General features: G+C 34.1%; 1 protein-coding gene across 1 annotated transcript in view; it reads right to left on the bottom strand.

Moving 5' to 3' along the window:
* The window catches only part of LOC149567416 (phenylalanyl-tRNA synthetase, putative / phenylalanine-tRNA ligase), a 100,470-nt gene that overhangs the window by 73,066 nt on the left and 11,496 nt on the right, over window positions 1–15,908 (bottom strand). The window contains exons 2-6 of the mRNA XM_089820594.1: window positions 15,291–15,413; window positions 14,829–14,921; window positions 11,122–11,184; window positions 8,563–8,618; window positions 8,252–8,344 (exon numbers count right to left, since the gene is read on the bottom strand). Of these exons, the coding sequence (XP_089676720.1) occupies window positions 8,252–8,344; window positions 8,563–8,618; window positions 11,122–11,184; window positions 14,829–14,921; window positions 15,291–15,413 (428 nt within the window). The remainder of the gene's footprint in view (window positions 1–8,251; window positions 8,345–8,562; window positions 8,619–11,121; window positions 11,185–14,828; window positions 14,922–15,290; window positions 15,414–15,908) is intronic.

The following is a 15,908-nucleotide window of genomic DNA, read 5'->3' as shown; positions in this document are numbered from 1 at the left end:
TTATGTATGATGTTTTTGATGTGGTTAAGGGAGCCGTAGTCACCTGCTAGTCGGGATCTACACGATGCACCACTTCCTGCCGTTGCCTTTTTAGTTTAGAATATATGTGCTTGTACATGCGTGGATTTTATGCAAATTGCAGGTACCGGGTATCGACTTCCCTGAATTGCCAGAATAAGCGTACCCTATCGCAATATCTCAATGGTAAGAGAGGGGAGATAAATTCTTGAGTCCAAATCTTAACCTTAAAACCAATTGTCCTAGAAAATTAGGACAAGTATCTGAGATGATTACCCTTCTGAATTCATCATATGACTTAAATTCATGATTATAACCCTTGAGTTTGATCTTGTATGTGCTATTTTATGATGGGTTTTCACATTTCGTCTTGTAGGTCTTTGGTGATTTTTCTGTTAATTAAGTCAAATCAAAAGAATATTTAATGATTTAATTTAATGGAAAATTATTAAGATAATTTCAATATTTAATTATATTTAATTAATTGAGAAATTATTTAAATAAAAGAACTAAATTTAAAAAGAAATCTACAGTTCTAATTTTAGAGTGTAATAATATTCATTTAATTTAATAATTATATATTTAGGACGTCATTTTTAAATAAATGCTAAATATTATTATTACTTAATAAATATTTTATCAAAAAATAAACGCTTCAAAAATTAATTAAAGAAAGAAACAGAAATTAATTTAAATAAGATATTTTAAATTGCAAAAAGTGTGCATGAATATTCAGAAAGTAAATAAAGAGTTTAAAGATTGTGATCAACGAGTTCCCTTGCGTGATCACACAATCAATGCCCCAAATTTAGAAGAGAACTCCTTATCAGAGATTGAGAGTTCATTTCGCAGCAACCAAGATTTTTGGAGAAAAGATTTTCAGAGAGAAGGTTTTGAGAGAAAAGAGAATTCTCTCACAATCTTCAGGTGGTTGAGTATTAGCATCAGATTCAGGTAGAGTCTTGTGTTTTATTCGCACAATGAATTATGTTCTTCGAAATTCCTATCTACATCATGTTTGTTAAATCTGTTTCCCAAATATTGTTTATGATGAATCTTTCATTGTGAAATTACTGGTATTCATATCAAATTCTATATGTATATGAGGATTGAAAAGAAATTAGAAAACCTACGTCCTGTAAATTAAATAGTTGATAATTTTAATCAGAAAGCGTTTGGGAAGAAATTGAATTGTTAGAATGCAAAATTCGATTAGTTTATCATATTTTCCCTATCAGATTATTGTTAGTATTTTTATAAGAATATATATATATATATATATATATATATATATATATATATATATATATATATATATATATATATATATATATTCTGGAGGGGATGTTTTGTTTAACATTAATACAAAATGTTCATAAAAATATAAAAATAAAATATATATATATATATAAAAAGAAAAAGAAAATATAAAATAAAATTGGGATGGAGGGGGGGCCACCAAACCCCCACCTCCCATCTTTTTTGTTACCATGGTAGCGGAAGGGCTGTCGGCGGCCTTTAAAGGGGCCACACAACAAACCTGCTATCGTGACAGCAAACATACTGTCACAGTAGTACTCTACTGTCACGAAAGCAGAGCTGCCATGGCAGCATATAGCCTGCGGGCTTTAATTTTAAAAAATCACAAGTACGTTTTTATTTAAAGATTGTATTAAATTTAATTTATTTAAAATTTATTAAATTTTAACTTAATTAAAATTTAAAGTTTTAGTTATTTAAAATTTAATTATTTAAATTGTAATTTAATTAAAAGTTAATTTTTAATATGTTTTATTAATATGTTTATTTATAAATTCCTTAAATTTATAAAATGTGTTAATTCATTTAGGGTTTTCATGAAATATATGCTATTAACAATTAAGTTAATTAACTTAGTTATTCATTAATTAATTGTTGATGGGACGTTATAAACAGAAATTGATTCATGGAATTCTCTATTTAAAATTTAATAATATTAAATAATTGCCAACTAATTATTTAATAATTATTATTTAAAATTTAAGATCGTTATAGAGATAATGTTTGTTTTGTGAGTTTATGGTAATGAGGCATTCATATTTATATGTGAAAATGGGTTTAGCTTATCGAGAAATATAGTAAACTTTATCAGACCAAAAACGTACAACAAAATGGAAACTTAAACCTAACTGTAAACTCAGATTGTGTGTCTTCAAAATCAAACAAAACTATGAATTGCACTGTTTGTTGAGTGTTTTCTTGTATGTTGGAATTAAAGGTTGACTAGAGTGTTGACCAGTCCTAGGATGTGTACCAGAGGTCGGGGAATATTGTTTTGGTGATTATAGATGATTATTATGTTTTGACTTATGCGTACCTTCTTGGATCAGTCTTGTTAGGATGATCATATTGATAATGTGTACTTTGACTAAGTGATTTCTATACTTGTCAGTTGCTTGTTTAGAGAATTGATGGGTTTTGGTCTTTTGAGATCTTTTTGCTTTGCTGAGCTTAGGGTAGGTTATCTATATGTTAAGTTGAGGAGTGGCTTGCAATGGAAGTCGAGGCCCTAAAGAGGCTGACGGGTAACCCATTGTAAGTAGTTAACAAGTGAGAACACTACACTAAATGAGAGTAAAATGAACCTAATAAGAGTTTGTCTTTCCTCACCCATGCCTCGAGTGCTAGTATAGACTAGGATGGGAGTAGAGAGGACGTTTGGTTGCTACCGTGCATCATTAATATGCCTTGTCAGTACGAAAGGATACTAGTGCCGCATAGAGTTACTAGGGGATCGGAGGATTAAAAGACTAGTCGAGTGACCCTAGAGTTGGCTCGTGCAATGACACTTGCCCACTAGCAGTATAGATTCCCTACATGTCTTTGTTTGTCTCTAGGTTTAGATGTCATTTCATCTTGGAACCTTTGAGCTAGACTACTTTTAGGGTTTTCCTTGACCTAGATATTACTTTTGATTTTTGGGATCATTAACGCGTTTGGGACTTGAGACTATCTCCTCAGCGCAATGGGAGTGGACCTTTTTGGGTTACCACAAGGTCCGGTGGTAGTGCTTTTTACTTTTACCATTGAGATACGTTCGTTGATGTCGTGATTGGAGTTCCTTGTATTACATTTCCTTTCATTCTATCCTTGTGTATTATGATGGATGGTTATATCTATTTGATGGATGATTTTACTTATTGTATTGTATTTTGTTTCATGGATCCAAAAGGGATGATGTAATCTATTTTATAAATGCATATTGTTTCAGCCTTTCATACCCTGTGACATGTACAGTGGATGATTGTGCATTCCGAATTAATGTCAAGTGGCATTTTGAACAAATGTATATTATTTAAATGGATTGAACTTGTAGTTATTCTTTCATGTGGATGTGTTATCTATTAGACTTAGCATTATTTAAATTTAAATGTGATTCAACGTCTTGGAATCCTTAAGGAATGTAATTTGTTATGTGTTGCTTATGGATGATTGTATGTTATTGCTTCTGCTATTTTATGATTGTTGTTATATGTTATCTTTAAAAAAAAGTTTGGCAAACTTAGTAAAACTTTAGGTTAGTTCTTTTGGATCCCTTGGCAGGGCGTTACACGTCTAAATAAAATATGCTAATGGAAACTTCTTATTTCGAAGCCAAGTCCGACTAGCCAAGAGGATGATTGCAAATTTGGCTAAGCATTGAGGAAATTCCTCAATCCAAGAGAAGTTTGATCATGAAGAATGTGAAAAATCCTCAAAGCATACTGAAGTTTGTCAATGGAGTGTGTTGGAAATTCCTCAAGTATCATCAAAAGTTCACCATATAGAGAGAACTTTCAAGAGAAGAATTTGGTTAAGGAAATTCCTTGATCAATAGTGAACTATAACTAAGCAAAAGAAAAATTCCATAGATAGTTGTGAAAATTTCTAGAATAGTTGTAAAAAATTCGAAGCCCATGCAAAGTTGTCAAAAATTTTGAAGTTGTGAAAATTCTTGATTTCAAACAAGGAAAGTTGAGAGAGAACCCACTAACCAAGATACAGTCCGCCCTCTCACAATGAAAAATTGGCTTAGTGTTGACAACCTAGCTAAACAAATCAAACCAAGAGATGAGATTCACTTTCTGGAGCTAGAGAAAAGTTGGAAAATTGTGGAATTCAAAGCTAATTGAGGTTGAAATGACCAAGTATTCGGAGAAAATTCCAAGTTTAAAGGAGGAAAGGACCAAGTTTCAAAGGGGAAATGTTAAGTTTACGCATTAATAAAAAGAGGTTTAAATATCTAGAGACAGGTGTGAATATTAGAGAGAGTAGACTTCTAGAGGGTGAAACCACCAATGAAGCAATGGTGAAAATTGTCCTAGTATGGTAAATTTCCTTAAAAAACAAACTTGAAAGTGTGTTTCCAAATTATGAGAGTAAGTCATTTCAATAAGTTATTAACAGTTTTGTTTTGCAAGTATGATGCAAAGTGAACAATCAAGGATGGACATCGATGAAGGAGATACTACAACAACCAAGGATTTCTTAGATCAAAAGGAGGAATTCAAATGGGATAAAGAAAGATGATATTTGTCAATGGGGAAAACAAGCAAAACTAAGGACTTCATCAACTACGAAAAAATTTCACGGTAGGAAGAAGGATGGAAGGTAAACGGAAGATTTCAAAGAGATCCTCCAAATTTAAAAGTTCAAACCAAGAAGTCCAAAATCCCAGATCGAAGAGCATTCAAAAGGGAGAAAATTCCAAGTTCAAGGAGGTTTAAATATGATACAATTTGGGAATGCTTTTCCAAAATAGCTAACTCCCAAAATTGAAGAAGAATTGTTCAAAGCTAACTTCATTCAAAGAGATAAGCATGTTAAGGTGGCAACCACCTGTCTCCACCAATTAGATGATTTCATGCATGACATGTCCAAGTTTATCAAATATGTTGCCAAGGAAAGAATAAGGGATGTTTTCTCCAAGAAGAAAGTTCAATCTGAGTTGTGTTTATTTTTCATTAGTCCTCACTATGTAATCAATGTAAACCCTAATTAGGGTAGAGATGTTGATCTTAAATTTGTCTTGGCCCTTCATCTATTTTGAATACCTATATAAACCCCTCTCAAATCGTTTGTAAAGAGAGAGGTGGTTGCATAAACACTTCTTAAGTAAATTCATAATTCAATTATAGGTGAATTAAATATCTTTTGCAAGTTGCGTGGTTTCTTATCTTTGCAAGTTGCATGGTTTCTTGTCTCTCGCTTACAATAGAGTTTACTTTCAAGTTGTTAAATTGAATGACAAATTTGATAAGAATGTTCATTGTGGAATCAATATGTTCACTCTTTTGATAGTTGGAGGATTTTCAACTATTGTGCAAAATCAGTTTGAACTTCTCATAGAAAAACTTCACTTCCATTATTGTATTCATTGTTTGGATGTAGGTAAACATCTGTGATGTGAAAATTCTTAGAATACCGTACAAGACTGAACCATTCTTGTGGACTAGTTGAATTTGGTGAAACAAGGAAAGGTTTCAGACTCCACTTTTGCAGCCTTGTCTCCAGAGCTCATAGAATTACTTTAGGGTTAAAATTCTTAGAATACCTTACAAGACTGAACCATTCTTGTCGACTAGTTGAATTTGGTGAAACAAGGAAAGGTTTCAGATTCCACTTTTGCAGCCTTGTCTACAAAGTTCATAGAATTAGTTTACCATTTGGCGCTCCTGCTTTGGTTGGTTCTTTTGTTTGTATGCTCAGTCCCATAAACCCATGTGGTTTTTTCGTTGGACATTAATACTTATCTCAAACCCTCCTTTTTAACACTTTGTTTTAGAAATCTCCATTAGTGTTAAACCTAGAAAACCAAAAAAAAAAAATAGAAAATAAAATCCATCATCCAAAAGTTGACAACAGCTTGACTAACAGCATAAATCCCCTTGGAGGTTTTCAGCAAATCAACCTACCACGAGAGTCTATCTTGAACAGCAAACCACGCACTTGGAACTTTGAAGTCATCTTTGGGATCACACAATTCACCTATTTAGCACATTATAGGATTCTATACCTCATAAAACACACAGAAACAGGTCTATCTGACCTAAGCGAATTTGTATGACTTTAATCAACTCATAGAGCAATGGAGTTTCTTTGTACCATGTGTCATCTTCACCATTAGCTTAAGAATATCTCCTAAACATAACATTTGCAAAAATACAATATTGCAATGTGCACTTCTTCACAAGCTGCCATGATTTCAGCAACATCAACAAGCTTATCCAGATAGAAACGAAATCTTTGGATATGTGTAACAAGAAATGGTAACATTCAACGAGGTGAATTTACTGGAGGAGAGTGCCTCCTCCTTTGTCAATTGGTTTGTAAAATATCTTATGTCAAGGTAAGGGACTCATTTTGAATTAAAGTGAGCATTTTATTGTGGCGGGCAACTTAGATAATTAAGATTTTATCAATTGGCTTTTCAAGCATCTTGTGTGAAGGTAATGAACGGATTTTGCATTAAAGTAAGTTTTGAGTTAAATGGTTCTGTATAAAGCCTCTGTATGAAAGGATGCTGGAAGAAGCCCAATATAGAAGCAATTCCAATTTAAATCCAACTCAAGGGCAGGGATAAAGTAACAGATTTATAGCTCCAACCATAGCATAAATGTTGAATTATGAAATAAAGTATTGTAACTCGCTATGCGACTCAATACATATTTATTTGCCCAGGTTCAGCTTCACAAATTGCCATGACTGTAGCACGATCTGAAAACTCATACAGGTAGAAACGATATCCTCTTGCAAGTGTATAACAAGAAATAGTAGCATTTAATGAGGTGAACTTATTGAAGGAGGGTGCCTCCTTTTCCAATTGGCCTTTTAAATATCTTGTGTTAAAGTAAGGACCTTGTTTTGCATTTAAGTGAACATTCTATTGTGGCATGCAGCTCAATTTATAGTAAATACTATTGCTTGACAAATAGTAAAGTGTATGGGCAGAGGAATCATCCATGATTAATCAAGTTCATACTGAAGACTAATTTTGTTTCAGCAATTACTTATATTTTTTATGTATTTTAGAATACTGGCTAAAAGTTCCTTTTATTCCAACTACTGATATGTGTCAATTTGGTTAGCCTACTCAATCTCCATTAGCAACATTTAAAACAGTAAGTGGTATACCTCCTCTTTGTATATCAGTATGAATACAAAGGAAGATGCTGAGAAAATTCATGTAAAAGGAGATCAGCAGCTTCTTGAAACATAAAACAACAAACCACCAGCACGAGATTTCAGAAAAATTACGAAGTCTTCAATCTTGGAGCCAAATACAGCCAAAAAATAGGCAGAAAGAAATATCCATCAGATATCCCACCTAGAAGCACTTTGTTTCCATCCACATACAGCATAAAGATTTGAGGGTTGTGTTTTCAAGTGCTTAATCCCCAACATTTGTCTGTATAATAATCTGTGAAATGGTCCACTTGTGGCAGAGTATTCAATATAGTCCCACTACAAATGTCCAAGAACTTTCCCCATACGTCTCAATCATACAAGATTACAGCATGAGAACATGCCTGATTATGCAGAATTTGAGCATCTTGGCTATTAATTTAAATGTTCCATATTTCAATTTTAATTAGCCTAATGAACTTCTTTTTCTATCCCAGAACAGCTACTTCCACACAGAGTATTAAGCAACCTCCTCAATGAACTTATTCAAATTCGTTACACTCCTTTGGGTAATCACACTTGAACACAAAACTGAAGACCCATAGATCTTTAGCCACTGCAACATCGACCCCCATGTCAATAGTTGCTGTATGCACTACACCCTACATTTTTGCAACTCTGATTTTGAATGATACAACATTCAACCATAGTTAGATACACTTCTCAATCTGATAAATCCTACATTTTTCAACAACATCTGCCTCTAGCATAGGCTATACATGGACTCTTAACAGTAGAACACCTTATTAATGAGCATCTTAAACTAGCCACAACCCACAAGCAACCATGTAAACCCTACTTATTCCCTTAGCCCAAATAGGGTTGACCATAGGCAGTACTAAACAGGTAGCATGAAGGGTTGTGTTTCAATATCACAAAAAAAAAAATAACATTAAAAATGAAGTACGAAACAAAATACTATTGACGGTAGCTTTATAAACACCTAAATATCAGGAAGAAACTAATCATGGAAGAGGCGTAAGCACTAAGCTACAAGACTATATGCAACAATAATCTATTACAAACTTACTTTTGCAATTGCTCCCGCGTTAAATCAGTTGCTGCCTTCATTCTTTTTGGAGCATAGTTTGGACCCTTTCTCAAGGAATAACCCTTCCAAGTCCTATATAAAACAATATTTGTTTGCATCAAAATGCTATGCAATTGTTAATGAGAGAATGAAGAAGAAACCTTCTGTTGTAAGAATAACATATAAAGATGCAGCCCTCCATGTATTGTAACAATTCTAACAGAGACCTCTCGGAAAGAATTATATTAGAATGGATTATCAGAGACTAACAAAGTTAAAAAAATTTAATGACAAGAGATGAAAGAGTGTACTGCAAAGTAATTAGTTTTCTTTTCTTCAAAGCATCAATGTCCTTCAAATCTACATCCTGCATTAAGCAAATCAGGAAGGGTGTATTAACAATCATCTAGCAGATTCAGAAAAATTAAGAATGAATCTATATAAAATAAGAGAGTTTCAAGAGAAAAATCAATATAATATAGTCATGTCTTAGGATCCGGAAAGGATTATTGTAAAACTCCCTAATTTGTTTGTGAGACATCAGTAAAACAGGTCTTCAAAATGCATATAGAAATTATATTTAAAAGAAAAATGTTATACCAAAGCACATCAAATGATTTCAATAATCAGAGCTAAATGAACATGGCAGGAATCAAAAACAGCTATGGCATTCGTGTATGACCCTTGAAACTTATTAAAGGATCAGCATATGGATTATCTAAAGTAACACCAAAGTTCATATAAGTACCTGTTCAATACTTAATTCCAGCCAATGTGAAAGATAAAACATCAACACAAGTTAACATCACCAACATCCAAACACTAATTTCGTATTTCCAAATGTCTTTGACAGAGCCAACAAGAGCATTTATTTTCATTTAACTTATACATTATTCAGATTTTCAATCCCCGGGTTTTGACCTCATGACCAGACTCGGAGATCAACCAAATCTTGCAAAGCATTTGGTACACATCATGATTTTCAATATCAATACTGATCAAATCACAAATTATACCACACAGGATGGCAAGTTCAAAGCTCTGATACCACTGAAATATCCCAAACTGAATATTTGCTCGATCCTTCCAAAAAATATATTCAGAACTAAAAATATGCAGATGTCTTACAAAACCAAATTGAAACCAGTAAAAACTCCACCAGATATTAATCCAGCTTCTTTTTGAATATAATATTTCAAAACTCAAACATACGCAAATGGAATACGATACAACGATAAAACCAGAAGATTCTCCACAAGATTATAATCCGTTCTTTCCAAAACAATATTCAGGACTTGAGAATATGAAAATGCGTTACAAACCAGTAATATAAAAACCAGTAAACCCTTGTACAACTCCTTAAAACATGTTATTGCAGTATACAACAGCAATACAATAACTAGCACTAAAAAATCCAATCTTAAACATCATATAACAGTCATATTGGAAAACTTAAGAAAAGAACATGTAAGCATATGCGAGACACCTGATGTGACGTCTCCAAGAACAATGGGTTTGCATCCACTGTCTGCCGGCACGAGGTGCTACGTCCTCATACTAGCTGAAAGCTTAAGCTTTTCGATTACTCTTGCAAGAGAGAAACTGAAATCTGAATAATAAACCAAGCATCCCCAAATGAAAGAGTCTCTTCTCCTTTTATCCTCACAGCTGTGCCTCTTCGACTTCTTGGCTTTTCGTCTTATCTCTCCTTGTCCTTTTTGCCCACTTTATAATATTAAATTGACCTTTTATATTTCGAGTCCACGCTCTCCAAGTCAATTTTAATATTATACATAACATGTCTTTAATATTTCCAATGTCCCAAAAAGGGGACACTACATGTTCACCGGAAACAATTCCAAGCGAATGTAATTGGCTGGTGTAAACAGTTAAATTTATCTTTAGCCAACCTCTTTGTTCACAGGCCAAGTCGATTGATGCTTTGTTTGGGTGATGCTTTGATATTAATGGGCTATCATTCGATGACAAAGTGCTCTTGTTGAGAATGTGAACATGGAATCATAGGCATTGGTTTTGAATAGTCAAAAATTGACTTTCTTCAAGACACAAAACTGCAGATATGCTGATACGGAATTTGTATAAAGTTACATGCTAACTGTTTGACAGAATGTCCCTAGGATAAATGCATATGAACTGATTGAAATCTCCCTTAACATAGTATGGCACAGCCATATTATTGAACAAGCTCCTTGCTGAGGTGGAAATTAGCATCTAAAACAGAGTGGGAGGAAGATCTACCAATAAGCCAAACTATAAAATCTTAGTTTGGTCAAGACAATCCAAAATGAGCTAAAAATCCTATGAAAGGAGGTATGTCTTAAAAGCTCTATCAGTATGTGATGAAGGCACTAGACATTTGACACAGTTCCAAAACCACTATTGGGCTCTTAAGTCGTTAGTGGCACCACTTTTAAAATATATGACGAAGAGATAAAGAATGATAGTGTAGAGATTATGGCATCAGCTGCTTGTCGGCACTTGACAGTGTTGGGAGAACTATTTCAAAAAAAATATGAGCATCTTCTCTTCCTGTGTGAGTATTTTAATCTAGTGAAATGCCTGTGGAATGTGGAGGCCAAGGCAATTCAGTTGAACTATTAGACAGAATGCCTCTTTCATTTTCAACAACGTCATGGAAAACAAACCATGGTAATTTCTTAATTGAATTCCAGAAGGACCTGTTACGGCATTGTGCTACTTCTTAATTTCAGCATTGCCAATTTATTCACACAGTGACATAATCCTATTCTGTAATATAAATCCCAAAAAATATGGTCACATTACACAATCAAAGATTGCAAAAATAAATAAAGACCTTCAGTAAAGGCAAACTCTCACACAGAATTTACCTTGCCATCCCCTTCCTTTATTTTGATCAGTAGCTCCCTAACTTGGTCTTCCACACTTTCAACCTACAAAACACTCGAATATCAGGGAACTTTAAAGCTTAAAGCATTTACAATGTATATTATTGAGCAGACCATGTAGATGAATAAGAAACTTTCTATTTAAATCAGTCTGCAAGCATTCAAGTATTCATGTGAATAAGTTGATGATACTATATTCTCTAAAATGGTAAAATTCTATTAGAATCTGAAACTTCAGGAAAATATATTTTTCCTTTTGGGAACAGACCATATCACAACAGTACAAAATATTAAATAAAATTAAGAGTAAAACTAATTAATAGATATGTCTCATTTATTTATCTTTCCTCAAATCCTTAAAATGCTTAAAAATGCTTTACCTGCAAAAATGTGATCTTCCTCAACTCAGACCTTGTTGCAAGATTAGGGGCAGTGATTCACATCTCATGCTAGCTCAATTGAGGGCCTAAAAAATAATTTTAGGGAACTCCCTAAAGATCAAGGAAAGAATTTGCAGCTATTCATTTCCCTTGAAAATGTCACCTTATTTATATGTTTTTATGAGTTTTCATGATTATTTAAACCATTTTTGTTTTAATTTTTAACGAAGTTAATTTTTCGAACTCTTAGTTGTTACAATTTATGCATTTAGATTATGACTGAATAATTTTGGTCACTTGCAGACACCGATATAATCTCTTTGGTTCTTCTTCTGCATATCTGGGGTTTGCAAGTTTTGGACCCCTGCGCTCATCTTGATAGAGAGAATATCAAAATCACAAAGAAGGATGCTCAGTGGAAGCCCATGTGGACTCCAAACCTTCAATAACACATGCCAATTAGTAAGTTAAAAAAATTATTACTAAATTTAAAATATTAATAAGCTATAATTTTAATTTACAATGTCAAAATAGAACAGTACTATATTTCTTAGATTTAACTAAAATATTTGAAGAGGCCATTTGGAAGGGGATTCGGAGATAATCATAAATGTCATAAAGAAAGGGAAGATGGAGGCTTGGCACCTCGATAAATATATTCAGCAGATCAAAGGATTGCTAATGGAATTTGAAGACTTCAAGGTTTCTCATACATTCCGAGAAGTGAGAAGGGTGGCGGACATGTTGGCTAACATGGGTGCAAATGCAGCAATGGGAACTCAGAATGAAATTTTTGAGGACCTGAGACACCTTGTATTAGATTAAAGAGAGAAAAATATATTTTACCTTGGCCAACTTTACAATCAAAAACCTTTACATCTTGGCTGATTTCATGGGGAAGGCATCATGACTCCTACCCTCGATGGCATTTATCATTTTACGGCATGCAAAGATCCCAATCCTCCACGTGTGTCAACTTGTGTGTAATCATTTCTCGGCACTCTGGCGTTTGCTTGTTTCCAGAGAGTTCCAAGCAATTTAAATTCAGGCAGAAGACAAGCCAAACTCAGATTTTTTCAAAGGCGACAAAAATGGAGGCAAATATTGCTTTGGGCTCTGATAATCAGACGCAAACTTGCAAGGGCAAGATCACTGCTCGGCGCCTTCAGAACATATTTGTGTTTGAGGATCCGGATTTCTTGGAGGGAATTCAGCAAATGTTTGGGCCGGAGTATTTGGATGCATATTGGAAGTGGTGATCGAACCTAGACGTGGCGCCTTTGTTTTTGGCGCTAGCACTAATGGTGGGGGAAGCGAAGGAGGGGGTTCGCCGTATAGTCGTAGCTTGTGTGGATATGTAGTGGCTTTTGGGGTTGGAAGATATAATTGAACGAGTTGTCTTGGGTGTGGGCGTAGAGATGGGAGAGGAACCCTGGAGACTAACTGGTGGCGGGGAATCGTCTGTTCAGCCATTGGTAGTGTGGTCCTCTGCAAATCCACAAGGAATGCATCTTCCAAAGGCAAAGCAGGGTTGGAGAAAGATTGTGGATTTTTTGCTTGGGCTAATTTCGATATCAACTGAGAGTAAGCAAGGCTTCATGAAGGCTACACCGAGAAAGAGCACGCTCGTTCCAAGGCAACCATTGCGCCATCAACTCGTGAAGAAGAATCAGCAGGAAGGGGGAGCTTCCATGGCAAAGGCCATGGCAAAGGGTGTCTGGGTGGATGCATCGCTACTTGAAGGAGGGGGATGGCAGTAGCAAGCGTCGCCAAGTAAGGCAAGGGATTTTGGTGTTGGACGATCACTCTATGCCAACATTCACACGCGAGGAGGCAGCACACTGGTTTAAGGAGTAGCAACAGGATGATGGTGGAGACAACGGTGTTAGAAGCGGGCATCTTTTGTTTTGTTTTGTCTCTGGCTTTTTGTATTTGGTTTGGGCAGGTCTATGATTTTGGTAGGGTCTTAATACTCTGCAGTTTTTTGTAATGATAAATGTATGGCCCTAGGACGGGTAGATATATGGTAGTAAGGTATATTGCCATACCTCAAATATTGTAATCTCTCTTTAATATCAATATAATACCAATAATGTTACCTATCAAAAAATAGTACTAATATCATTAATGTTAAAGATTTTGATTTAAAAAATATGTTACTAAAATCAAGTATAAAAAATGGTTAATAAACTCAAATTATTTTTGCGAAAATAGAACATGAGTTACCGGCTAAGTCACAGGATTTGCCGAATTTCATCCGTTGTAGGAACATACTGTATGATAAGTCAGAGTTTTGATCAAAATAAGTGAGGAAATTCATTGTAAGTTTGGGTTTTAATCAAAATATGTGGGGAAATTCATTATAAATCCGAATTTAGATCGGAAAAAAAGTGGGGAAATTCATAATAAGTACAGATTTTGATCAAAATAAATGGGAAAATTTATAATAAGTACAGATTATGTGTATTTTATTTCAGAAAAGTGATTTCCCTTAGAATTTTGGCAATTTTACATAGGGAAACTCCATTTCTATAAGGATTTTAAGGCCCTTATGCATGGAAAATGCCTTTAAAGTTTATATGGAATTTTGGACTAATTGACTAGCCAAAATTTAAATACACTTAGGATTTCACATTCAACCCAATATAACTTGACTCCAAAGGACATCAATCTTAAAGTTCCCATTCAAGATCACAACTTGACAACTTTATTTCTTTACCAACCCTCAGTCTTTTAAAGTACCAAACTACCAAATTTACCGCAAAAGACCTAACCAACCTAACAACTACGAGCAAACGGAAGGGGTCCCCATTTAAAATGGGCAATTGTGTGAAAACCCCACAACACTATCTTATAGCTTAATTCTAATTTATTTTAGATATAGCCAGTGTCCATAAATATTCTCAGGATCTTTCTTGAGATCTCGTATACATGTAACTGAGAATTTTTAGTTTTAATTCTAAACTAACAGAACTAAATGATTCTGCATATTCCTTATTATCCACTTTTGCAGAATATTTTGTACATTGGCACAAATCTCTCTATTAAAGAAGACAGCATTTGTGACCACTACTTTAAGGTCAGGGTTATATATCTCTAGGAAGCGAGCAATGCAATTTGGTGTCAATGTATAAGAAAAGTAGCATAATTTTCAAACGTACATTACAATCAAAATTTTCCAAAAATGTTTTAATCTTGCATATTATTCAATAAAATGCATTTTTTTATCAGTGCATCATAAAAAGAGAATAAATTTCATATATAACAATACAGAACCAATAGTTTCTAGGGCATTTTAATATAACATACCTTTCGAGACACTAGAAGTTTGCCAAGCTCCACCCATTTGTTTTTCATAGCTTGAGAGCTTCCTATTTTGTAAACAGACCCATCCACCCTCCTCTGAATTAAAAAAAATAGAACTAAATTAATGTCAAATTCTTTACAGATGCCAACATCCAGCAAAACAAAACAGAAAATGGAGAGACAACTTTCCAAGGGGACAAAATAAGATTATTTCAAATTCTATATGGATGTAAACATCCAGCAAAACGAAAAAATAATGGAGTGAAAACTTTCCAAAGAGGAAGTATATCTTACAAGTTACAGCACATAACTCCAGATAATAACTTAGTCTGTTTCCCGCTGGCTCTTTGCAGAGGAAGCAGGAATTATTCCAATAAATTAAATGATGGTTATATAGGAAGGTTCTGTAGCATGTGCCTTAAGTTTATTATAGTTGTATATTAAGATCAGTGTTAGATTCCAAACCTGTAGCTCTTCACGGGAAATCCCTTCTGGTGGAATGGCTAAGAAAAACTGTACTTCTGGTGACCCTGAATTGGCATATGCCTGACCTTCTTCGGTAAGAATCCACTTTTCCCTCTTGATATCCTGCTCACGCATGGTACCAGAAACGACAAAATCAGTAGTTGGAATTATCTTTTCTCCTAGTAGTTCAATGAGAATGTACATCGCTCTACTGAACTACAGAATTTAACTGAATTAGAAATCAAATATTACAGGGTATGGCAAGAAGGGAAAATGTTATAGAGAATCTAAACTGTTCTTATAAGTGATTTAGATTGATAACCAATGGTAATTATTCTACTTAGATTGTACAAATATAAGTTATTGAACTGCAAATACAAAGAAATGCATTATTCACAGAGTTAATAAATTAGGGGATATTTTATGCATACCAAGGACTTGTAATTAATATGTCAATGCAGAGTAGAGTACCATATGCAGTAATAAAAGTTCTAAATCTCAACTTCTAGAGGATGTTTCTGAAATTCCAGAAGGAAATCACAACAAATAGGAACCTGAAATTTATTGAAAAGATTGTTTATACACCTCGGGTGTTGCCATGTGGATGTTTTAATTCAA

This window comes from Cupressus sempervirens, chromosome 3, assembly GCF_028749045.1.
Source record: "Cupressus sempervirens isolate cs-2001-9-10 chromosome 3, ASM2874904v1, whole genome shotgun sequence".
In the NCBI taxonomy this organism is placed as follows: Eukaryota; Viridiplantae; Streptophyta; class Pinopsida; order Cupressales; family Cupressaceae; genus Cupressus; species Cupressus sempervirens.
The sequence above is the reverse complement of the archived record's forward strand: the minus strand, read 5'-3'. Positions and strand labels throughout refer to the sequence as shown.